General features: G+C 50.3%; 1 protein-coding gene across 2 annotated transcripts; it reads right to left on the reverse strand.

Moving 5' to 3' along the window:
• Positions 1-1,775: 1,775 nt before the first annotated feature.
• BBS2 (Bardet-Biedl syndrome 2) lies at positions 1,776-25,615 on the reverse strand. 2 transcript variants are annotated; one of them, XM_062007113.1, is made up of 17 exons: positions 25,428-25,615; positions 22,091-22,318; positions 20,998-21,123; positions 20,697-20,759; positions 17,814-17,891; positions 15,569-15,673; positions 14,120-14,206; positions 12,754-12,889; positions 10,717-10,856; positions 9,937-10,081; positions 9,186-9,321; positions 7,593-7,722; positions 6,666-6,797; positions 5,806-5,943; positions 5,250-5,362; positions 4,137-4,285; positions 1,776-2,815 (listed from the first exon to the last, which is right to left on the reverse strand). In XM_062007113.1, exons 1-17 carry the CDS (start codon positions 25,542-25,544, stop codon positions 2,709-2,711), a joined length of 2,130 nt encoding a protein of 709 aa, XP_061863097.1. In that variant the 5' UTR covers positions 25,545-25,615; the 3' UTR covers positions 1,776-2,708. The 2 variants fall into 2 exon arrangements, with proteins under 2 accessions (XP_061863097.1, XP_061863096.1); XM_062007112.1 differs by having other exon boundaries at positions 9,186-9,357.
• Positions 25,616-25,888: the final 273 nt, after the last annotated feature.

The following is a 25,888-nucleotide window of genomic DNA, read 5'->3' on the forward strand; positions in this document are numbered from 1 at the left end:
CAGGCTCTGCTTGAGGGAGCTGTAGCTGTGCAAGCACAGCCAGAACCAACCTTGTGCCCCCACAGACTGAGCTGCAGTCAGTGAAGGAGCCAAATTTGCAGTTAGCACTCAAATATTCATAAAACCCCCCCAAGCCCTTTGCTCTCCCCCCTCCCTGCTTGGACCTGAAAGCCCAAGCTCAGTCCTGTACAGGGACAGACACTGGCCCCTGCCCTCCACAGTCCAGGGCACCAGAAGCTTCCCAGTATCCAAGGGCTGAGTTGTCCAAATAGTTCACAACCACTGTTTTGGGATTTGGTTGGTTGTGTGTGTGCCAAGTACCTGAAAACAGGAACAGTTCAACATGGAGGGAGAGAAAACAGTTGAGCTGTAGCCCAGACTGAGGGAATGGCTTCAGCACTCACATATGCTGTGCAGGAGTTCTGACATGGGGCACTCAGGGCATTAGCATTAAGATGAGCAGTAATGCAGGAGACTTGGAGAAATGGGCTAAAGTCAGATAACCTCTTGCCAAGTGTCAGTTCCAATTGGTTTCTTAAACTCCAAACTGGCACTTGAATTCAGACACTGAAAATCACTGCTACAGATCCCTCCTCAGGAGGTGCTGGCCCACAGCACCTCTGCAGCACACAGGCCCTGTGAGGAAGGCTCTAGTCCCAGCCTAAGTGTCCCAGAGGGGCAGGACAGCATCCTAGAGCCCTTCCCTAGCACACATCCCAAAGCACAGGGCCATCTGAGCAGCCTTTGAGCAGCACTCAGCTCTACTAGTGTGGTTTCAGAGCTTGTTCTGTACTTGGCCCGTGGCTTAACCTGCTGTGACCAGTTCCTCCCCTGTGCCTGAGGAGGGGATCAGGAGGCCTTGGTCCTGGGCTGCACTGTGGCAGTGGGGATGGTTTGCCACCCATGTGGTGCACTTCCAGCTCAGGTCAGCCAAGGGCTGCCTTACTTCCACAGGCAGCTGCAAACCTGGTGTTGCTTCAGCTGACAGGACATGGGTTGTACATTTGCCAGTGATAAAGGTTGTTCTGAAGGGAAAATAAATGACAAATCTGTTGTCAGAGACTTAGCCAGGGGAAATGAGCCTTATCAGAGGTCTGGACTGTTCCAAAGGACTGACCTTGCTGCCAAGAGCAAAACAGAGCTGGGATGGCAGTGCCTGGTGAGCAGCCTTGAAAGTCAGGCTGCTGGGAACCCTGCTTGCTGAGCAGAGCCACTCTCATCATTCAGTGGACTACCTAAACATGAGCAAGCAGCAGGATTTCAAACATGAAGAACAAGGGGCTGGAGGAGTGGGAACAGGTACAGCGGGTGGCAGAGCGCCCGGCTCTTCTGCCCTGACACTGTTCCATAATCAACTCCCGAAGCTGCCTGGCTCAGAACAGCCTGGGTGGCTCAGCACCCCTTCACCAGGAGCTGCATTTGACTAACAACCAGGTTCTTAAAAGGATTTAAATGAGCTCCTGCTGCAGACATGAAATGAGAGAGTCCTGTGCACACAGTGTGGTTCTGCCCACCGGAGGGGCTGAGGGAGGGACGAGAGGTGGGCTGGGGGATGGAAACACCCTGAAAGAGCTGCTTTCCCAGTGTGAAATCCGTGGTGGCAAGCAAGAGACAGCAGGCAGAGGGCAGGAGGAGTGGCAGCCCTGAGAACCTGGCTCCAGAGGGCAGAGCTGCCTCCTCCCCGCCCGCCTCGCAGTGACCACCTCCGTCCTTGCAGGGTATTTTTAGCTTCTAGAAGACATTTGCTTTGGCAAAGGTTCTAAAATATCTTTAGATCTAAGATAGAGCTTTAATGTAATATTTTAATCCAATTCTAAGAGATGCCACAATTAATAAACAGGTTTGAGTCAGGAGCCAAGATGCTTTTCCATACCTCCCTTCTTTTGATCTCATTAAGCACTGCCAGCTCTTCCTGAGCATGCACCAGGCTTGGGTGTGTAGTTGGGCTTTGTTGATCCTGAGATCCACCCTCACCCACCTCCAGATCTGCAGCTTTTTTTCCAGTAGCAGCAAGGAACCAGTAGCTGGAAGCAAAACTTCCTGCATTCCAGGTGTGGGGAGAGTGTCAGAGAGGAAGCAGGCTGCTTCCCACCTGCATGGACCCTGGAACCAGGCAGCTCTCAAACATCCTCTGCCTTAAAAGCCATCATGGAGATGTCTTTCCTTTGGCCTTTCCAGTGCACTGGACTGCAGTTTGCTCAGGAAGCAGCAGCACATCCCTTGCAAGGAGAGCTGGGATTCTCCCACACAGAGTGTAAGTGCTCAGCCTGCACAGGGACTACACAACACAAGCAGAAAAGGGCAGGTTGCTTTGCAAGGAATTACTTAATTACTTCACCACATGCATCTCCCCAGCTAAAATCAGAGCAAAAGCAGGGAAACCAGTCCATGCTTTAATGGAAAAGGCTGATGCCTGAGCTACAAAATATATTAAAATACATAAATAAGTTACTGTAAGAAAAATAACTGCTCAGGGTAATACCTCTGTCTTGCATAAACACATCTGCACTTCAAACCCCTTACAAAGAGCTTTCTTTACAAAGCTGCCTGTCCTTTGGCTGGAGTAACAACATTTCTCACCTGACAGCTAAACTACAACACTACCTTTGCCATTACTTCCCCCAGAGTGGAGCAGGGGATGGGATTAAGTGGTGTCTGCCCACTGCACTGGAATGCTGGCTGGGGCAGGTGCTGCTGCTCCAGCCTCTTCAGGAAGAAGCGGTTCCCACACGCATTATCCTGAAGAGCACGTTGAAGTTGTTGCTTCGTATGGCATCCCGACAGGCACTGATCACTTGGGTCTTATGTTTGCCAACTGTAAAGCCAAAAACCCAACAAGAACAGAAAGGAAAAGCATTGCAGTTACTGACCAAGAAACTGGTAAAAAGAATACTTATTTGAGCCAGGCTCAAAATGTAGGAGTTTGATACAAGCCCAGCATGGAGGGAGCTGGCAGGGCCCTGCAGAGCTGCTCCAACCTCAGCCCCTGCTCCAGCAGCTTCCCCTGGCTCAAGTGGCACAGGAACGTGTCCAGCTGGGGTTGGAAACCTCCTGAGAAGGAGCCTCCACACCCTCCCTGGGCAGCCTGGGACAGGGCTCCCTCACCTCAGCACCAAAGGACTTGCTCCTGGTGTTTAAGTAGAACTTTTTGTGTTCCAGCTTCATCTCATCACCCCTTGTCCCATCACAGGATACCACAGAGCAAAGCCCATCCCCATCCTCCTGACACCCACCCTTGAGGCATTTCTCAGCATTGCTGAGGTGTCCCTGAGCTCAGGCTTCTCTTCCCCAGGCTCAACAGCCCCAGGGCTGCAGCCTTTCCTCCTCACACACATGTTCCAGCCCCTCAGCATCTTGGTGTCCCTGCACTGGCCTCTCTGCAGCAGTTCCCTGTCCCTCTGGAGCTGGGGAGCCCAGAACTGGACACAGGACACCAGATGAGGCCTCAGCAGGGCAGAGAAGAGGGGGAGCAGAACCTCCCTGGCCCTGCTGCCCACACTCTTCTTGATGCATCCCAGGATGACATTGGCTTCTTGGCCACGAAGTCACGTTGCTGCTCACAGTTAGCTTGTTCTCAACCAGCACTGCCAAGTCCCTCTCCCAGAGCTGCTCTCCAGCAGGTCACCCCCAGCCTGTGCTGCTGCAGGGGGCTGTTCCTCCCCAGCTGCAGGACTCTGCACTGGCCCTTAGTGAGCCTGATTAGGTTCCTCTCTGCCCAACTCTCAGCCTGCCCAGCTCTCACTGACTGGCAACACAGTCTCTGGGGAATCAGCCAGTGCTCCCAGTTTGGTGCCAGCAGGGAACTTGCTGAGGGTCCCTCTGTCCCCTCATACAGGTGGCCGATGAAGATGTTGAACAAGACTGGCCCCAGAACCCATCCCTGTGGAACTCCACTGGCCACAGGCCTCACACTGGACTCTGTGCCATTGATCACCCCCCTCTGGGCTCTGTCCTTCATCAGCTCTCCATCCACCTCACCTCCACTCATCCCAGCCACACTTCTACTAGTGTAGTTTCAAGCCAAAAAGCCTGAAGCCACTTAACTAAGCCAGGCAGCCTCTGAGACATCTGACCAGCCCCTCTGGAGCTGCAGACCCCCCCATTCCCTCTGCACACACACACACACACACGCTCACCCCGCAAGCGCCCGGCCCTCTGGATCGCCTGGTTGACGGCTCTCAGGTTGTTCAGCAGCTCTGTGTGATTGTTGCAGCGGATTTTGTACTGGTTTATTAAATCCCTGTTCAGATCATACAGCTCCACGTACCGTGTCTTCATGTTCTTCCTAGGGGAACAATCACTGGAGTTATTTGCATCTCTGGGGATGAGAAAGTCCTTGGTATGTCCATATAAAGGTGCATGGACACATGGTTGTGGCAGCAGTCACGGTTACCCACAGGTCTGCCAGCTACAAGCCACCAGACTTTCCTACACAGGATGGTTATCATCCATTATTTTATTCAAAAAAGGTCTACTTTTGCAGTTACTTTATCCAGTTGCCCCTAAAGAAGGTGCCCCTGCCCCCAGGGACAGTAACTTCACTGCTGCTTTTGACAGTCAAGACAGGACACTAGCAGAACTCAGTGAGTGAAAGGACTGGCACCTACAAGTTCTTTCTTGCTGTTCTCTAGAAGTTCACACAGCACAGTTAGGTTGGAAAAGATACAGTAAAGGAAGAAAGCAGTAAAAACTCTCATCATCTCCAGGCTGGTTCAGCCCATCAGCTCTATACTGAGCCCCCACCCTTGGCCCTTTTGCCTTCCTCAGACTGGTTTTCCACCTAAAGAACAACACAAGGAGAGCTCATGGTGGGACCAGCAAAACTCCCCATCAGGGTTTGTATATCACACAAATGTGATTCTGTGCTCTTCTGCCTCAAAAATCCCTCTCCACAACTACCTAAAACTCAAGTTGTGAGTAATGAAGGACAAGAGGAAACAGCCTCAAGCTGCCCCAGGGGAGGTTGAGGTTGGAGCTGAGGCAGAACTGTTTCCCTGAGAGGGGTGTGAGCCCCTGTGCCAGGCTGCCCAGGGAGCTGGGGCAGTGCCCAGCCCTGGAGGGATCCCAAAGCCCTGGAGCTGAGGTGCTGAGGGTCAGGGGTTAGTGCTGGGATAGGCAGGGTGAGGGGAGGGCTGGGACTGCAGCAGCTTCAAGGGCTTTTCTAACCAAAGTGATCTCCTGATTCTATGAAAAGCAAAGACTGGCCCTTCCAAAACCCAAACCCCACAAGACAAGCAGCAGCTGCTCACATGTCTCTCAGGAGCCGTGCGTCCTCTGCCAGAACCAGCGCGCTGCGGATGAGGTTGGAGCTTTGGGCCATGTTGGCTGTGAGCCTCTGGTTCACCCCATGGTGTTCATCCACCTGTCCCAGGCAAGCACTCATCAGAAAGGGCCCCTAGCACTCTGGTAATTGCTCAAGCTAAACCTTGGCTAGGAAATCAATAACATCCCAACTCAACCTACCAGCATCAATAGGACCACTCGCCTTTCCCTCACCCCTGGCTGCCAGAGCAATCCCCTGAGCTCAGAATGGGGCAACCAGGCTGAGATAATACACACCTTAACTCCAGCCCTTCACCCAAACCCACAGTTCCCTCTCCCAGACAATATATTCACCTTACATTAAACAATCAACTGCAGGGGACTCAGTGCCTGTTCTACAGAACAAAGGAGAAACACAAAGCTGAGGGTATCTCACTGTCCTTTGCTCAGAATACACAGCATCACACAACAAAGATGAAGCAGCTTAGAGATCCTCAGACAAGAGCTCAGCTGTCCCTTCAGGAACACCCAAGCCCTCCTCACCTTGACCAACACTTTGCGCAGCTCCTCAAAGTACGTGGGGAAATCTGCTTCCACCTGCAAGTCCTCGATGGCCAGGAAGGAGGCCAGAGACTGGATGATGTCCCCAGCCAGATCAATGTCATCTGTGTTGATGGAGATCTGTCAGAGAGGAAAGCCAACACTTCAGCATGGAACTGGAACACAGAAGTTCCACTGGCACAGGAGCAAGTCCTTTGGTGCTGAGGTGAGGGAGCCCTGGCCCAGGCTGCCCAGGGAGGGTGTGGAGGCTCCTGCTCAGGAGGTTTCCAACCCCAGCTGGACACGTTCCCCCTGAGCCAGGGGAAGCTGCCTGAGCAGGGGCTGGGGCTGCAGCAGCTCTGCAGGGCTCTGCCAGCCCCCAGCATTCTCTGATTCTAACTTCATGGCAGGGCTGCCTCTCTGACAGTTACCAGGCACAATGTGGTTCATCCTATCAAGAGACAAATCATTGCTTGAGCAAACCCTGTGGCTTTCAGCAGAGAAGGAGACACTGATTTGATTGTATTCAGGCCTGAGGCAGAGAGGCATCTGTGCACACAGCACCAGTGCAAAAGTTACAGGCAGCCTTTATGCCTCAAATTAGGGGTCCCTGAACCTGCTCTGTGTGGGAATAAATACTTTCCAACTGTGGCCTAGGCAGCTTTTCTTCACTACCAGGCCCTGGAGTTTTATTTACCAACAGTAAACAGACCTAAAAGCATCTACAAACATGCCTAAAACATGAGGACTCTTCTCTGCCTGTTCAGTCATCTTTCATTTTCACTGTCTCATCTTGGCACCACCCTGAAGTTTCACCAGAGTACAATGAAATAGGTGTTCCCCTTGCCCATGAAGGCACTCACCTCTCCAGCAGGCTTGATTCTGATGCAGAGCTGCCCTGCATTCCGAAGGGAAGTGAAGCAAACCTGAAAGGGAGCGCTCTGAAACTCTGCATCCTCTGGCAGCAGGAAGCTCTGATTCAGCCACATCACAATCTTGCAAAATCAAAACCAAGAGCATGAGCCAGCAGCTGTGTGGAGACCCACACAGTGTCCCTGCCTGTCATGTGTGCCAAGCTGCTCTGTTCTGGCTGCCCTGGAAATGCCATTTACTAAGTTTCATCCCCAAAAGCCACAGCAGGAACTTGTTAGAACAGGGATGGTTGAATCCTTGCTCTGAAGCTGAATATTTGTAAGAGAATCAGATCCAAGCACCAGAGGCCATAGCCTAAGGTCAAAGACCCAGCCCAGGCCTGGAGACCAGGGAAAGCTGGGAAGCAAGGCTTGGTTCTGCTGCAAGAAGCTAAAACTGCCTTGGTCATTTAACACAGTAAACACACAAATGTGTGAGAGTCCTACAGTTAGGGGGAAGTGACCAGCTCTAATCACTGCCACTAGTCAGATCTTTTAGAACCAATGCTACAGCATCACTGCTTATCTGATACTGGATGTCAGCCATCACCTGGGCACTAGACTGCTTCCCTCCTGTTCTCCGCTCATCTACAAAATGCATCCCTCACAGGGCTCTAGACACTGGCATTCCATCAGCTTTCACACAGCAAACAAGAGATCTGAAACACCTCCTGATCTCAGGCCCTGAGTTCCCACAGGAATTCCTGAGGCAGGGAATGTCCCACAGAGGCATCTTGTAAAGCAAGGCAAAAAAGCACCGAGTCCAGCTGTAACACACAACTCCAAAGGCCAGCAGTGCAGTTCACTGCATGCTTTTGCCTCTGCTCTCTGATATCTCAAGCTGCACACAGGACTGGGAAACAGGGAGCAGAGACTTACCCTTTGTGGTCTCTCACTCATTGTGCAGTTAACAAAGCTGAGGGGCTCCGTGGCTGAGTCTGGGCTGCTCAGGGCATACATGGAGAAGCGAGGAAGCTGTCTTGTCAACTCAAACACATGGAACTGCGTGCTGGAAGCAAGAAGAGACACAGTTACTAACACCTCAGGGATTTATGTAGTCTTTTTCTAGCTGGCTGCTGACATCATCAGCTTGCACCTGTATCATCACAGGTCAGCAGCTTCCTGTTTCCCAGAAAAATACACCACAACTTGGAAATTCCATCATGAGGCTGAATGATTGCTCCTCACTGCTGACATCCTCCATAATCCTCCCAATGAAACACGTTCTCTAGGCTAACACATGTACAGTTTTACTATGGGCTTAGGCATTTTCTTTATGAATTCAGTGCTCTCAAGTTACAGAGAGACAGGGAACTGCTGCAGAGAGGCCAGGGCAGGGACACCAAGATGCTGAGGGGCTGGAACATGTGTGTGAGGAGGAAAGGCCGAGGAGGGAACAGCCCTGGGGCTGTTGAGCCTGGGGAAGAGAAGCCTGAGCTCAGGGGCACCTCAGCAATGCTGAGAAATGCCTCAAGGGTGGGTGTCAGGAGGATGGGGATGGGCTTTGCTCTGTGGTGCCCAGGGACAGGACAAGGGGGAACAAGCACAGGCTGCAACACCAACAGTTCCCCTGGCCCAGGAGGAGCAAGTCCTTTGGTGCTGAGGTGGGGGAGCCCTGGCCCAGGCTGCCCAGGGAGGGTGTGGAGGCTCCTCAGGAGGTTTCCAACCCCAGCTGGACACATTCCTGTGCCCCCTGAGCCAGGGGAAGCTGCTTGAGCAGGGGCTAGAGCTGCAGCAGCCCTTACCACCCCACCATGCTGGGATTCTGTGAAGTCTTATTAAAAGCAATAATAAACACCAGTAGAGAAAAGAAGAAGGGAATTTGGTCCCACATTTTCTCTCTGGAGTGGCTGGATAGCTCTTAAAATAGGCCTCTCTGCTCAAGGAAAGGATGCTGCTTCCTGGAACACCACTGGTCCTGGTGCATCTGAGCCAGGAGAAAGCTGGTCTCAAGTGTATGTGAAGAGACATTTGTTTCTATAGGAAACCAGAAAGATGTTATCTTGATATCAAGCATATGCTGCTTTCTGCCTGCCGTGAAGACAAACAGGTTCAAATGGGTTTTCAGCTTGAAAGACATCACTGTGCCTTCAAGTGTGCTCATGTACTTTGTTCAGAGCAGCCAACAGCAGCCTGGATACAGCCTCTACTCTCAGCTTCCTCCAGAGACCCACAGTAAGGCAAGAAATGCTCACTGTTCCCCTAAGGGCAGAGCTGGAGCATAGCAGGTCCCAGTGTCTCCAAAACTCTTTGACTTTGTCTGGAGAATAGCTCAGCATCACCTGAGCAACAATGTTCTTAGGGGAGTGTTCCAGCTCTCCTTCCATCTCTCCTTCCAGTGACACAGAGAAGTCGGGCACCAGGGAGTAAACAGTGGCTCTCCCATGGGACAAGTGTGAAGCCACATCATGGTTGTTTCCTGGTCACAGGGTGAGCTCTGAAGATCAGGAGAGACCACAGCACAAATCTCACCTGTTCCTGTAACCCACAAAGGCTTTGATGTGCAAATCCACAGGGATATCTTTGGGTGGAGTAAGTGGAACACGGACACAGCTAGAGAGGTTCTGGAGACTGGGGTGTACCACGTGGCTCTCTCCTTCAAATATGCCTTCAGCAAAGATGAGCACAGCACGGATGATTGTGTCTTAGCAACAGGAAGAAAAAGCAGGTCCTAAATTAACAGCCATCCTCTGCCAACAGACCACCCCTGGTTTCTGAATGAAGCACAGTTAACTCCTTCCATCCCTCCTCTGAACTGTTCAAACATCCCAGATGCACAGCACTACCATGTCAGGACCCAACTGCACCCTCTGCCTCCTGCTGCTGGGTGAATCTGCTGTCTTGGAGTAGTTCCAGTTTTGCACACAAAGCCAGCTGGGGTCCAGCTACCTTCATACAACATCCTCCATAACAGGCTTGTAGGTTAATGTTTAGAGTCAACACAAAGAGTGTTACAGGGATCACCCAGACTCCTTTCATCCAAGTTAAATGTTAATTGCCTCAGAAAACAGCACATAACAAGAAACCAATTCCATCCAACTCCTGTCCCCTGAGAGCCATCAAAGGACCACAGCCCCATTCAAAAGTCTGTGAAAGGAGAGCAACCCCAAAGGGGAAATTACAGACAATAAAGGGGAGAGAGGCAAATCACCAGCTAAATATAACTGAAGGTTTGCATGGATTTACATGAAATGAATGTCAATGGTTGCAGGTTAGTGCTCACCATTTGTGGTGGAAATACACAGCTCCACATGGGCAGATTGGCTGTTGGAGCCCAGGTTAACTGAGAGGGTTGTCTGGAGTTGGGTATTTGCAGGAATCACACCTCTCTGCCCATCAGCTTCATTCAACTGAGTGCTCAGTTCAGCCTGTTGCAAAACACATATCCTTCAGTATCAAACCTTCAAGATTTTCATTCAAGCACATGTCAGCTCTCTTCTCTTGTAGAAGGCTGTATTATAGCAATTCCCACACACCTCACATCCCCATGAACAGCAGCTGCATTGGAGATGGAGCTGTGGACGACTGCACTACAACTTGTTCAAGGGCTTTATTGCCAATGCAGCTCTGGATGCAAACCTTTCTTCAGAAAAACAATTCAGTACTGAGCACAAGTTCATACAATTCCAGGCTTTTGCTGTGCTGGGCATTTACTGGTTACATATGAGCATGTTCTTTCCTCAGACTGAAAGCTCTTTATTTCTGCATGTTTCCCGTGCCCTGGCAGTGCCTCTGCCCACCTGATCCTCTCAACCAATGCCCTCAGACCCCTGAGTTGCTTCATGCACTGAAAATTACAATTTGCAGCCAAGGCACAGGGCTGAAGAGAATTGGAACAAGGGGCAAAGCAGATATAGATGCAGGACTCCCTAGCAAACAATCTCACTGCAGCCTAACAGGCTCCAGCTCTGATTTGGCTGGAGATCCCCATGACTGCTCCCCAGACTACCCTGGCTTTATAGCCACAAGAAGGTGTGTTCTGGCCCCACACCTCCTTTAGTACCTTTGCATTTTCCTCATAATTTCGTAACTCCAGCAGCAGATTTTGTTTCTTTTGACTAAGTTCTCGGATCAGGTCCTGCTCAGCACTTGTATCCATTAGGTTTCCCTTCATCTCCTCCGCTCCTGGCAGATAGCCTCGGACTGCACAGAAACAAAACAGCCAATTTCAGCAAAGCCTTTCACAGCCTCCCAAACTGTACCCCCCTGTACCCCCTCAGCAGCAGACACTGACTCTGGCCTTCAGTTGGTACCATTCAGCTGAAAGCACGAGGGTTGATTCACACCCACAGAGGTGCTGACTCTCCTGGTGATGAGGCCAAGAGAACTGCACGTTTTAAACCAGAAAACAGGTGACTCTCCAGCCTTTCTTCAAGCTGCCTTCACCTGACCAAACAAGTGCAGTACCCAGTCTTTTTATGAGAGGATTCCCACTGCAATCATCCTTCCAGGTGCTTGGGCAAGTTGGAAATTATGCAAAATTCCTAAAATGTGTGCCTGGATTTGTAGAGCTGCTCAGAGGAGTTGTTACTGTCTGGGAGTAACTGTAAGTCACTGTCAGCCAGCCAGTACATGAGAGTTACCCACGTGAGTCTTCCCCCAAATCAAGGGACACTTCACTTAAGGGGTAAGATCTGTTTCCCAGCAGCTCAGTGGAGCACAGAGTTATGGAAATAACTGCCTGTGGAGACAGAAAAGCTGAACAGATGACAAGACAAAGATGCTTGCTGTGAACTCCCACTTTGCTCTAGGGCTGTGTGCTCCGAGTGCAGCTAGCAATGAAAGCCAGGACCAAAAATCTTCCTTCTGCAAAGAACATGCTGCCTGACTGTGTAACCCCCATAAAGAGTGGCAGGGAGCTTGAAGAGCATTCAGAATGCACACTGTCCTCTGCTGAAAGGACCTGCTTTATGACTTCTCAGTGAATCATTCGTTTAACATGAAAGCAAGACAGAAAAATACAGTGAAACACAGAACACCTCACGTGAAAGGATGCTGGACCCAAACAGAACTCTCATGAGTTCAAGGAGTAAAAGGATGCTTTGTCCATATAACCTCAACAACAGGGATATTGCTGTTTAGTAACACCCTAAAGGGATCCCCATTCTGCCAATGGAGCCATTGGAACAGGCTGGTTGTGTTCAGTGATATTGCCCCACACAGCTCTGCTAGCAGAGGCTGTCTTCACAGCTGTGTACAACCATCACCTTCTGTAAGCCTGGGAAAAAAAAGGTTTGTATATATGCTGAAGCCCAAGCTCAGCAAATCCCCACAGCCTGTGATTAAGACAGGCAGCAAAAAGACTGTGCTAGTTAACAAGGACAGGCTTTTGTTCCAAATGGGCTGTGCCAGACCTGCTTGTCTCAGGCCACTGACGCCAGGCAGTCGGATAATGACACCACTGTCTTTCCCAGAGCCAGCCCTGGAAATTCATGCTGAGCTTATTTCAATAATCTGCATTTGTTTCCACTCACATTAACCAGATCTGACTTCTTGAATGCAAGGTGGCATAAATCCACTAGTTCTGCAGTTTCAGGACAGCATTTTCCAGGAAATAAAGCACTGTTAACACCTCAAATGTCTCATTTAAGAAACAGTCACGTTTGGAAGAAGTCCAAACCACACAGCCCCCCTTAGCTCTCTCAACACCTTTACCTGCTGTAAAGTGACCAAAGAATTACCACACACAGGGAAAAAAGTCTTCCCAGACGTTCAACTATAGTAGATCCACAGTCTGAATATAACTGAATATAGTTATCTAACTGAATATAGTTATCTTTGCACTATGGGGCTTCTTCCATTAGGGAAATGAATTTTGCTGGCTTCTTGGATCACAAAACACACACCCATTATGGCAGAGAGGGCAATATTCAAAATGCTGTTTGCAGATAGCAGAACTCTGAACTCAAGCCTTAACTTTGCATAAAGTAAAGAGAATCTGGCACACAAAAATGCCTATGGAAACAAAACAACACCTATCTGAGATAATGTGATGTGCCTGGTGCTACTGAGTATTAAATATCCTGAACAATGCCCTTACCTTCACCATCAACTGAACAGCAGATTAACTGGGTGCTCCCATCCATTCTGTAATCTCCTTCCACCACTCCTGCAATTGAGGAAGCAAAGTTGTCCTTAAAGATGACTTCCCCAGTCCGGTCACTGCGTGCATCAACCTGGAACAACAAAGAGTTCCAAGGCACAGCATCAACTGAAAAGTTGACTCTAAAATATATGTCATGCCATACTCTGAGCTGTTGAAGCCAGCTCTGCTCCTCAGCTGCAGGTGAACCTGCAGCTCTGATCACAACATCACACAGGAAAAAACATTACATCAAGGAAAGACCTCCAGACACAGAAGGAATCACCCTTTGGAGAGGCCTCCCTAAGCTGAGAGGAAGGAGAGGAGGAAGAAGGGGACTGCAGCTCTGCACTGGGAAGGTTACACACACACACAAATGCAGCAATAACCCTGGTGCAGCACTTTCCATCTCTCCTCTTAGCTGCAGCCCCTGTGTGGTAAATTATTTTTATACACAGACACCACCACCTTTTATGGCAGAAGAACAGCAAGAGGGGCTCAGGCCCGTGCAGCATGTCTTTTGCAAAACACAGGACCCAGCATCGTTCTTTCTGGGAGCTAGGGACTGTTTCTGTCCAACAAACAGGGTAGAGACTGTCAGTGGAAAAGAACAGAAACAGGAGTGGAGCAAGGAGAAGTTCTCTAACAATGCTACACACTTAATCCAACATAACTTACAACCTGTCTGGGCTCTAGATTGCCAGCTTGATATGAAGTTAATTAAATTTCCCCAGGCTAACGAGAGTAATGAGAGATGTGAGGAAAAAGGCATAGCTGGCAAGCTGTGTCCAGGAGAGATCTGGCAGCTACAACAGTCATTTCTGGCAAAGGGGAATACCAAGCAACAGGCTTTAGAGACTGAGCCTGAGCTTTACAGGGTGCCTTTACATGAAAATTAAGCAGTGCTTGACTAATCCTGCCATAGCCCGGACCGACGCTGCTCTCCTCTTACATAACAGCCTGGTCTTCCCTGTGGCATGAGAACATTCAGGAGGGATGGCAGAGGATTATTAACATGTCCTCAAGACAGGGCTGAAAAGACACTCAAGAGCTCTAGGATGGGGCACGTGATCTGTGCTGCCCTAGAAACAACTTACCACACCTTAGCAATTGACTGAGCTAAGCCCAGGAAGCAGCTTTTCTCTGATCTAGCACTTGGCACAGCCCTCACCAGCCAAACCAGGTTTGCTGCAGCACTTCTTCAGCACTTGGCTTTCAACTCTTTTTAATTCTTCTGGCTCTTGTCCATTGGACAATTTACCAGCCTTGTTCAGACATGGCTTCCAGACTTACAGCTCCTCATTTTCCCCTTCTCTAAACTCACCTTCCCGTTGGACCAGCCAGTGATCAACTCACACACCCCATCAGAGTTCAGGTCGAACGCATGTATGCTCATGGCGTGGTTCTTAGACTGAGGAGAGAAAACAAGGAACAAACTCAGCTTGGGTACATCTTCTAAATTGCATATGCAAGACATTGGAATATGAGGCTAGAGAGATTACAGAAAGGAACACAAAAATGGCTCTTAACAGGACGTTTGAGCATCTCTGTCTCTAAGGTCACATTTGTCCACAATCTTAGCCCAAATCTAGTCCACTGCTCTCAAAGGAGCTTTAAATACATTGTCATCCAAGCAGATAATTAGAACTCACAAAAACAAGGTGTAAAAAGACAAATCCTCCACAAAAAAACCCCAAAACATTAAAAACCAGAACAAAATAGATCAGCACTGTGGTATAATGAGACCACCAAGGAAAGCCAGTAGGGTTTTCCTGCCACTTCCTAAAGAATCCTTCCCTTTATTGCCATTAAATCATATCCTTACAGATTAGAACAGTCTAAAGTGAGCAACAGGAAGGGATCTTCCCAATATGATTTGCAGCAGTAGCAAAATGCTCCTGATGGGAAAAAATGAGCTTTGAATATATAAAGTGCAAAGTTAATTCAGTTTCTGAAAAACAATGTATTGAATCAGCAACAGAGCCAGAGGAATTTCCTAACAGTGAACTCCAGTTGCTCTGTTGCACCTCTGATGCTTAAGTGACCCTGTGAAGCTGAGGCATAGAATCACAGCATGGTGGGGGTTGGAAAGGACCTTTAGAGCTCATCCAGTCCAACCCCTCTGCAGAAGCAGGTCCCACCTAGGTCAGGTCACATAGGAACGTGTCCAAGCGGGTCTTGAAGAGCTCCGAGGAAGGAGCCTCCACACCCTCCCTGGGCAGCCTGAGCCAAGGCTCCCTCATCTCAGCACCAAAGGACTTTCCCCTTGTGTTTAAATGGAACTTTTTGTGTTCCAGCTTCACTCCATTACCTGTCCTGTCACTGGATACCACACAAAAAGTGCTGCCCCAACCTCCTGACACCCATCATTTAGATATTGGTAACTATCAATGAGATCTCCCCTCAGTCTTCTCCAGACTAAACATCCCCAGGGCCAGCAGCCTTTCCTTATAAGGAAGATGCTCCAGTCCCCTCAGCATCTTGGTAGCACTACACTGGCCTCTCTCCAGCAGTTCCCTGTCTCTTTTGAGCTGGGGAGCCCAGAACTGGACACAGGACTCCAGATGAGGCCTCCCCAGGGCAGAGGAGAGGGAGAGGACAACCTCCCTTGACCTGCTGCCCACACCTCCTTGATGCCCCCAGGCTGCCAGTGGGGTTGACACCATTACATTTTAAATCAATCTAGGGAGTCAGGATAACAACCAACATTAGGCATCTCCTTGCAGCCTTCAAGCTGTCAGGGATAATTACTCAGTGACAACAGCTGACTGACCTTAATCCTCCAGTAACGGGCTGTCTTGTCATAAACTCCAACGGTGCCATTGGAAAGAGCGTAACCAAAGCGACTGCCATACATGGGGCTGAGGGCAGTGATAGTCTGGTGGGGGAACGGAGGGAGAAGAGACAGGAGTGAAAACTTCTGCATCTTTAAATAACAGAGAACAGACTGTGATAGATTGTACATGAGCTATTACTTGAATGGTAACTAGAGTCACTTGTCAGAAGCGTTAAGTACTGAAGCAACTGCTTGTAAAAAGCAGTTTGAAATCATCAAGGGCCTTGTAGGATTTCCTCCTCCAAGCTACGTTGCTGGACTCAAGACACACTTTGGCAAACACTGCAGAATTGCCCTCAAACTGTGTACTTTGACCAAATATTTCCTACCACAAGCAGCAACATGACTGCTCACAGGATTCCTGTGGCCATCGCTGTTTAACACCGAACATCTACTCCAAACACACTACAGTCCTTCAAGCTTTAGGAGGTGAGGATGCCAAAGAGTTCCACGGTGCATGGGTTGGGAAAGCCCTAAAGGGTATTGTTGATAGAAAACCTGTGTCCAGGGTTAGTAAGATAAAAATTAACAGCTCCCACAGCTGGACTGCTTTGGAAAACACCAGATGAGGTGTTACACCTGAGCGAGTAACAGCATCAGGGAGAGACCCGAGAGTCACAACTCACCCTGTTTCTTACTCCTCTTAAGACCTACTACCTGCAATTCCTCACTGAGCTGAGGCTCTCAGTGCTTGGAAAGGCAGGTTTTTCCAAGCACTATGACTGATTTTAATGTCAGGAAGAACAACTGCAATCACCTGTCTGCTCTCCTGTACAGTGTAGCAGAGGAGACTTCCTTAAACTAAATCCTTCACCAGTTTCATAATTAATCTCAGCTGCCTGTGCTCCTCCATGGCTTTATCAGCAAAATATGGTTTCCAAACTTTCATCATCCTCTCTCAGGATCTTCTCCAAGTATCAAAACCATCTAAATTGCACACACCCAGTGAGGACAGGAGACCCCAGCAAGACTCAGAAACTCAAAGGCAGCAGTGCTCCCCCTGTTCTTGGCTGTTCATTTATAAACTCCAGAACCACAAGGGCCTATGGCTTCAGTTTCACCAGAGGAAACAATGAAACACTTGAATGCAAACCATTCAAGGTTACCAAAACAAGCACAATGCAAAAACCCCTTGTTCTCTGAATTTACCTTCCTTAACAGAAAGCTTTAGGTGCAGCTGTGTCCTTTTAAATTAGAAGCAGGATTGTAACACACTTCCTACAAGACTCTGCAGGTGTGACTTTAGAGCAGTTCTACTGGGGATCTGGAGATAAATCACAACTGAGATCACTGGACCTTTAGCTTCCCTATAACTGGAAATCCCAGTACTGGACACTGTACAGGCAGCAGAAGCTATTCAAGGCCCAGTTCCAATTCCAGCTATAGCAACAGCTCCCTTTCCCAGAACACTGCCTGGATTTGCCTTTTATAGCTCTTTGTAAGTGGTTTAATAGGTAACTAAGCCTTTTAGTTCCAACTCAGGCAAGCAGGGAGACTTCATATCTCCAAGGACAAAGGTCTGTAACATGTCCTTTCTCTCCCCTGGGCCCAGAAGGGTCATGAGAAGGCTCACAAAACTCCTAAATGCAATGAGGCAGGTATTTTACTCCTTTACAAGCAACCAAAATTTAACAGTGGGGATCTTCTCTCACTTGTGAAGCTAGAGAGCAGCTCCCACATGTCTCATTTATCCCTCTGTAAATCTACCTGCCCCAGACTTTCCTTTAGGCACTGCAGCCCTGTTTATTCAGCCAGTGTGTAACACAGTTGCAATATAAACTTCCAGTTTTGCCTGGGCAACCTCCCTCCCACACACTGCCTGGATACACTCAGGGACAAGCAACTTGGGGGGAATTGTAGAAGACACTCTTTAGCTCAGAAAGCACCAAGAGCTTCAATCCCCATCCTGTTACCTTTGGCCAGGGCCATGACTTTCAGTCAAACAACAGTTAACTTTCATCACCTGGTGAAATGTTTGTAAATAAAGTAAAAAACCCCCTGCATAATGAACTAAGTGATTAAACTGTAACTGTTGCCCTTCCAACAGAACAGATACTGTGCCAAATACTTAAGTAACTATTTAACTACACAATAAATTTGAACCAGAGTAACCAGAGAAGCTGTACACAGCACTTCCACCTCCATCAGCAAGTATAATAACCATTAGCCAGAAGGAATTTACCTCTGTCTCTGACATTTCTGCCACAATCTCATCTTCTTTAAACACCCGGATGTCAAAGTCTTCAGAGCCAACAAGAAGCTAGAAAAAAGCCAGAAAGTCTACCTTTAAAAATACTTATTGAAGCCAAGGAAATAAAAAGGGCATAGTCCAAGACCCTGACTGATAAATGCTCCAAGTGCAGCTGTGAAGAGGCTTTAACAGCTGTATGAAAAGCTGACAGTGGAATGTAACATATCTTCTGCCAAGACAAGATTTCAAAAGCCTCTCATTGATCAAGTCTTAGTAATACCATTTTTTGTCAAGCAAGACTTTACAAAAGTACAGTGGAATTTCTTCCCTGCTGAGGTGAGGGAGCACTGGAAGGGGCTGCTCAGAGGGGCTGTGGAGTCTCCTTCTCTGGAGACATTCAAACCCACCTGGCTGAGCTCCTGTGTGACCTGCTCTAGGTGGCCCTGCTCTGCCAAGGGGGTTGCACTGGATGAGCTTTGGAGATCTCTTCCAGCCCTTGAGATTGTGTGAAATACTTGGGGTAGGAATGAGAAGAGACCCTTTGGAACATCACAGCAGTGCCCTTTTCTTATTGTAAAGATTCAGTGTTATAGTTACTGCAGTTAAGCACAGCAAAAATACTGCATTGCTTGTGCTGGAGCAGGAGCCCTGCAGCTCAGTCCTGACTCTGTCCTACATGGGGTCAAACAGTTATGAGCCTGTGAGTAAACAGGTTGGGGAAAAATGCTAAAACATCACTGCTCAGCACTTAATATCCCTCATTCAAAAAACCTCCAAAGCAGTGAATCCAAGGACCAAACCATCACTGCTCCTCCAATCAAACTGCCCACAGCCCTTCTAATCCACCCCAGGCTGCCATTGGCCTCTTGCCCACGAGGGCCCGTTGCTGACTCACGCTCACCCTGCTGCCCACCAACACCCCCAGCTCATTTCCCCTACACTACTGTCTAAGAATTCATTCCCCAGCCTGTACTGGTACACAGGGTGATTCTTTCCCAGATGCAAGACTCTACACTTGCCCTTGTTGAATTTCATTAGATTTCTCCCCACCCAACCCTCCAGCCTGTCCAGGTCTCATTTAGTTGGATTCAACTTGTCAGCCTGGGAGACTCTCATTCCACTGGGCTGCAACTTGAAAAAGCAAGACTTCACCTCAAGTCTTTGACAAGATGGGAGACAGTGACCTGTATCAATCAAAAATCCTGAGGAAGACAGTGACTACAAGAAATTGGCTTTGTTAGTACTAAGTGACACAAGTATATTCCTGCAGTTTTAAAACCAGGCAATTGTAAATGCAGACATGTTTTTACTGGGGTGGGAAGAAAGGAAATGAACCTAACACATCCATTCATCAGATAAGACACAAAGTGATAAACAACAATTTAAAAGGATGGTTCTGTGCATTTTCTCAGAACTTCCATCTGAAACCAGAGGCAGTTTCACAAAAGCCACAAATAAAAGAAACCAAAACAACACCACCTAGATAATTGAGATTAAAAAGAAGCCTAAAATAATCTCAGGAAATGCATGCTGGGCTAACTGGCAGGGTAAGTTAGTTGGATCATCCAACTCTGCTTAGCTGGAAGAAGGTTCATTCTCAGTTTGTATAATCTGATGCTTTCTCAAGCAGAAAAAAAACCCAACAACCCCACAAAACAACAAACAGCCCTTTAGAAGCACAACTGCAAAACACTTACAAGTCATGCCACAGATCAGTTTCCTGGTTTCTTAACCTTTATACACTTTCTATACCACCCACCTCTCAAGTGCATCAAAAAAACACAACCTGAGAGGAGCTGTGCAGGAAGCAATTGGAGAATGGGGATTTTTTTGGCACTTCCTGAGGATCCCAATCAAACAAAGGGTCTGTATCAGTTCAGTATTTATGAAAGCCACATAAAAGCTGCAGAGGCCCTTCAGACAGCACTATAAGCTTTACACAATCCAAGGAAATATCCCAAGTGAGGGGTTTTTGGGGAACTAAATAGAAACATTTATGAAATTACGATTAAAATTGAAAGCCAGACGAGGAAAGTTTGTGTTTTTAGCATGGTGATTTAACACCATCGTTGCACCTGATGTGTACAGGGAAGCTATTACTTTTCTTTAAGATTCCTGTGTATCAGCATGATCCCTCAGTTCCTTCAGGATGGAAGAACTCAGTGGAGAATGCCATACAAATCCACAAGATTTGCTGCTTGTATGATCAGCACAGCAGCTGTTTTCTGGCATTTGTCTCACATCTTAACAGCCACATGCTTGTTACAAGGACTTTTTTTGATCAGAAAAGCAAAGAGTATTTCATTTCCTCACGTGGCTATGAAGAAACAGGCCTGGATGTGAAGACAGAACTCTGGAAATTACCAACTGTACACAAAGCTCTTGACAGAACAGCTTTTTAAGAGCTCACTTTTTACACATAAGGTGCCTGCCAGTTGTTTCTCTGAAATTTAAAGAGGTATTTATAACCACATTCAAGAAATGCCACTGAAATCGATGCCTTGCCACTCATCACAGGCATCCCACTGCATTTCTCCTGGTGTAGCTAAGAAAAACAAGAGAGGTTTTGCATTCCAGCCAGCAGCTGATTCACTCAAGCAAGGCAGTGATGCTGTAAGGACTCCAGAGCTGCCTGGCTGGTTCTACACATGCCAAGTAGTGCCAGAGACCAGTGCTGCTGTCCTTTGTACCTATACATCTTTGTGTAGGTACACATCTTTGACAGACCAGAGCCTGAAAAAGGCCCAGCTTACACTCAGAGATCACTTTAACTGGTATCATAAGTCAGTCAAGTTTTGTAACCCCTGGGGGCTTTGATTATCACCTCACAACGAGACTGAAAACAGCTGAATTGACATGTGAATGGTTACACACCTCAGCTCTGCCATCACCATCGAAGTCACACAGCGCTAACGAACGAACGTTGTCCCCAGTCACCTAGAAGGAGAAAGCCAGTCCTCAATACTGGTGACAGCTCCCAGAAGCAAAACTGGTTTGATGATCTCAGCTGCAGCACTAACAACTGACACACTCAACATCCAAGTGCACCGACTACACGACCAACATACAGTTTAAGGGCTGATGTCAATTAAGAAAGATCAACAAGCAAACAAAGCAAGAGGGATTAGTGCCATTGAAAGAATCTTCCCATAACACCAAAAGCATTAAGCCTTACTGTCCAAAAGAGGTCATTTCCTTCATAATCAAAGCCCTGCAGAGCACAGTTTCCACCAATAATAGCAAGTGGAGATGGAATATTTCCCAACTTTCCAAGAACTATTGCGTTGGCTCCATCTGAAACCTACAGAGAAACACAAAGGGAGAAAGAAACAACAGCCAGTGAGACATCAGAGCACAGAAATGAGAAAGAGGGAGCTTCCAACACTATCACTACCTGCTTAGCTGAGCTTTGGACACCTACTACATGGTTTAGGTTTTGTCATTGTAGGTGATGTGTGACAGACTCTGAATATTTGCTCTCCTGTGCGTACACAGAGATATTTCACACCCATATTTTTCTTCTGAAGTGTTTCAGACATTCTAAAGGCAGAAAGCTCTGCATATAAGGGTGTAACTAATGCAAAGCACAGAAACATCTTTAATGGATGAAGCGATGTAAAGACTGAGATCTTGAGAATGGAAAGAAAAGGAATCATAGAATCACAGAGTCATTTGGGCTGGAAAAGACCTTTAAGCTCATGGAGTGCAGCCTCTGTCCCAGCCCTATCACCCACCAGCCCATTGCCCTCAGTGCAACACCCACCCGGCTCTGAAACCCCTCCAGGGACGGTGACTCCAGCAGCTCCCTGGGCAGCCCCTTCCAATGCCTGACAGCCCTGGCAGCACAGAAATTCCTCCTCACATCCAGCCTGAACCTCCCCTGGGGCAACTTGAGGCTGTTTCCTCTTGTTCTATTGCATGTTACCAGGGAGAACAGACCGACTCCATCTCGCTACAGCTGCCTTTCAGGTAGTTGTAGAGACAGAGGTCTCCCCTGAGCCTTCTTTTCTCCAGGCTCAACAGCCCCAGATCCCTCAGATTCCTCATCTGAGATGTGCTCCAAATCCTTTCCCAGCTTGGTAGCTGCCTCTGGAGTCTCTCCAGTACTTCAATGTCCCTCTCATAGAGAGGGGCCCAAGACTGGGCACATTATTGGAGGTGCAGCCTCAGCAAAGCCGAGTCCAGGGCAATGACCAGCTCCCTGCTCCTGCTGACAGAAAGCAACGAGGGAAAACAACAGACACTAAAAAAAAAAGCAGTTAACTTGCCTCTCTGTAAAACAAATCTGAGTTGTTATATACATCATAAGCCAACAAATTAGTCTGTGTTCCAACCAGAAGACAGTCATAACCAAGCTGAGGGTTCAGCACGCCCGAAGCCAGACACGTGATCCCTTGATTAATGTTGAGAAGGGAAACGTCCGAATCTTGGGTGCTCGGCACCAGTCTGTTTGTGCTCGTTTTCTGCCCTCGGGCATGAGGATTGTGAATAAAAACCTGCAGAAACAGACAAACGTTATCACAAGGCATCTGTGTGTTTGCATACAAACATTAAAAGACTGCTGTTTGGATAATGAGTGTGGCGGGAAAAGGGGAATTCACTCAACCACAGCGAGGACAAGAGGCTGGGGTTTTGCTGGCAACACTGTTTCTGACAGTTAAACTATCCCAACAAGGGCAATGGCTGGCAAATCTCTGCCCTGTGCCACTACTGTTTTGGGGTTTTTTTTCCTGAAGATGGCAACTGAGAAGTCTGCAGAATAAAAGCAAAAAAAACCCCAAACAAACCAAGCAAAGAACAACAACAAACTACCCAAATGACACCCAGCTGGTAACAGTGTTACCAAGAAACCCCAGCCATTCAGGGCAATTTATCTGTAACCCCCATCTGCAGGTGAAGATGGTTCATTTAAAATGAGGCCCATGGTAAGTTTTTATCCTCCTTGACCAATATCACTCACCACAATTGTTTGGAGCAGAGCCAGGGCATCACTGGGTATTCTGCACTGTTGTATGCAAGCCACCTTTGTATTTATAGCAACCTGAATGCCTCTGTGGGTTTTCACTTCAACCTGTGTTTTGTTTATTGGCTGTATTTAACCCTCTTCTGTTTGTATTTCAAACTCAAAACAGAAGGCACAGAAGGTTTCCCATTCCTGCAAGGCAGTCTTGGCATCTCCCACAGAAACCTCAGCACCCATTTCCTTCACCAGCACAGAGCTCAGCTGAGGCTCGCTGCTGCACAGGAGGGCACGGCAAAACACACACCTTGAAAGAGCAAAACAACCCCCTGTCTGCTGGAAAATGGGCACATTTCCTTGGTGACTGGGGTTCACCAGCCACTAATTCTTGCAAACTCCCTGGTGCCACAAAGCACAGCTTTACTGGGGTCCATGGGGCTGAGGGGAGACCACTCCTGCCTCAACCCCTGAGTCTGAGTGGAGATCATCCTCCCCCAAACTCTGGGCCTGAGGGGAGACCATCCCCCCCCCAAACCCTGGGCCTGAGGGGAGACCATCCCCCCCAAACTCTGGGCCTGAGGGGAGACCATCCCCCCCAAACCCTGGGCCTGAGGGGGCACCATCCCCCCCCCCCCCCCCTTGGCCTGAGGGGAGACCATCCTCCCCCAAACCCTGGGCCTGAGGGGAGACCATTCCCCTCCTCCAAACCCCAGGCCTGAGGGGGGACCATCCCCCCAATCTCTTGGCCTGAGGGGAGACCATTCCCCCCCAAATCCTGGGCCTGAAGGGAGACCATCCTCCCCCAAACCCTGGGCCTGAGGGGTGACCATTCCCCCCCAAACCCTGGGCCTGAGGGGTGACCATTCCCCTCCTCCAAACCCCAGGCCTGAGGGGGGACCATCCCCCTGATCTCTTGGCCTGAGGGGAGACCATTCCCCCCCAAATCCTGGGCCTGAGGGGTGACCATCCCCCCCCAAACCCTGGGCCTGGGGGGTGACCATTCCCCTCCTCCAACCCTTGGGCCTGAGGGGAGACCATTCCCCCCCAAACCCTGGGCCTGAGGGGAGACCATTCCCCTCCTCCAAACCCCAGGCCTGAGGGGGGACCATCCCCCCATCTCTTGGCCTGAGGGGGGACCATTCCCCCCCAAACCCTGGGCCTGAAGGGAGACCATCCCCCCCCAAACCCTGGGTCTGAGGAGTGACCATTCCCCCCCAAACCCTGGGCCTGAGGGGAGACCATTCCCCTCCTCCAAACCCCAGGCCTGAGGGGGGACCATCCCCCCATCTCTTGGCCTGAGGGGGGACCATTCCCCCCCAAATCCTGGGCCTGAAGGGAGACCATCCCCCCCCAAACCCTGGGTCTGAGGAGTGACCATTCCCCCCCAAACCCTGGGTCTGAGGGGTGACCATTCTCCCCCAAACCCTGGGCCTGAGTGGAGACCATCCCCCCCCCAAACCCTTGTCCTGAGGGGAGACCATTCCCCTCCTCCAAATCCTGGGCCTGAGGGGGGACCATCCCCCTGATCTCTTGGCCTGAGGGGAGACCATTCCCCCCCCAAACCCTGGGCCTGAGGGGGCACCATCCCCCCCCATCTCTTGGCCTGAGGGGTGACCATCCCCCCCCAAACCCTGGGTCTGAAGGGATACCATCCCCCCCCCCCAAACCCTGGGTCTGAGGGGGCACCATCCCCCCCCCAAACCCTGGGTCTGAGGGGGCACCATCCCCCCCCTCTCTTGCCCTGAGGGGAGACCATTCCCCCCCAAACCCTGGGCCTGAGGGGAGACCATTCCCCTCCTCCAAACCCCAGGCCTGATGGGGGACCATCCCCCCCCATCTCTTGGCCTGAGGGGAGACCATTCCCCCCCAAATCCTGGGCCTGAAGGGATACCATCCCCCCCTAAACCCTGGGCCTGAGGGGAGACCATTCCCCCCCAAATCCTGGGCCTGAAGGGAGACCATCCCCCCCCAAAACCTGGGTCTGAGGGGAGACCATTCCTCTCCTCCAACCCTTGGGCCTGAGGGGAGATCATTCCCCTCCTCCAAACCCCAGGCCTGAGGGGGGACCATCCCCCCTATCTCTTGGCCTGTGGGGAGACCATTCCCCCCCAAACCCTGGGCCTGAGGGGAGACCATTCCCCTCCTCCAAACCCTTGGCCTGAGAGGAGACCATTCCCCTCCTACAACCCTTGGGCCTGAGGAGGGACCATTCCCCCCCCAAACCCTGGGCCTGAAGGGAGACCCTTTCCCCCCCTCTCTTGACCTGAGGGGAGACCATCCTCCCCCAAAACCCAGGTGCGAAGAGAGACCATCCTCCCCCTCCAACCCTCGGGCCTGAGGGGAGACCATCCCCTCTCAAACCCCAGGCCTGAGGGGACACCACCCGCCCCACACCCCGCAGAGAGGAGAAGCGGGCACGGCCCGTCCCTCGCACTGCCGTTCCCCCACAGGCCGGGGAGCTGGCAGGCGTCGACACCTCTTTCTGCCGCCGCCGTCAGTCCCGCCAGCGCCCTCACACACGGCCCGGGAGCCGCCGGCCCCTCCACCAACCCCGAGCAGCACCTTTCCCCGCCACCCCCCCGCTCCGCCCCGCCCCGGCCCGGCCCCTGAGCGGCGCTGGGCGGGATGGCGGCGCCGCTCGGTACCTTTCCCGCCTGCGTGGCCGCCGCCAGGCACGGGTGCGTGCCGTCGAACCGGCCCAGCGCCACCGTGCGGGGCAGGATCTTGTGGTTGAGCTTCAGCGTGAACACCGGCACCAGCATGGCGGGGGAAGGAAGGAGGCGAGGCCGGGCCGGGCCGTGGGGCCGCCGCCGCTCGCGGGCTCCGCCGGGACCCGCCGACACCGCCTGGCGTCACGGGCAGGGGCGGGGCCGGCGGCTCCCGGGCGGCCGCGGGAGGGCGCTGTGCGGGCGGCGGGGGAGCGGGACGGGGGAGCGGGAGATGGGGTGGGACTGGGACAGGATGGGGGCTGCTGGAGATGGGGGACTGGGGAGACTGGGGCAGGATGGGGGCTGCTGGAGATAGGGGACTGGGGAGACTGGGGCAGGATGGGGGCTGCTGGAGATGGGGGACTGGGGGGACTGGGACAGGATGGGGGCTGCTGGAG

This window comes from Colius striatus, chromosome 14, assembly GCF_028858725.1.
Source record: "Colius striatus isolate bColStr4 chromosome 14, bColStr4.1.hap1, whole genome shotgun sequence".
In the NCBI taxonomy this organism is placed as follows: Eukaryota; Metazoa; Chordata; class Aves; order Coliiformes; family Coliidae; genus Colius; species Colius striatus.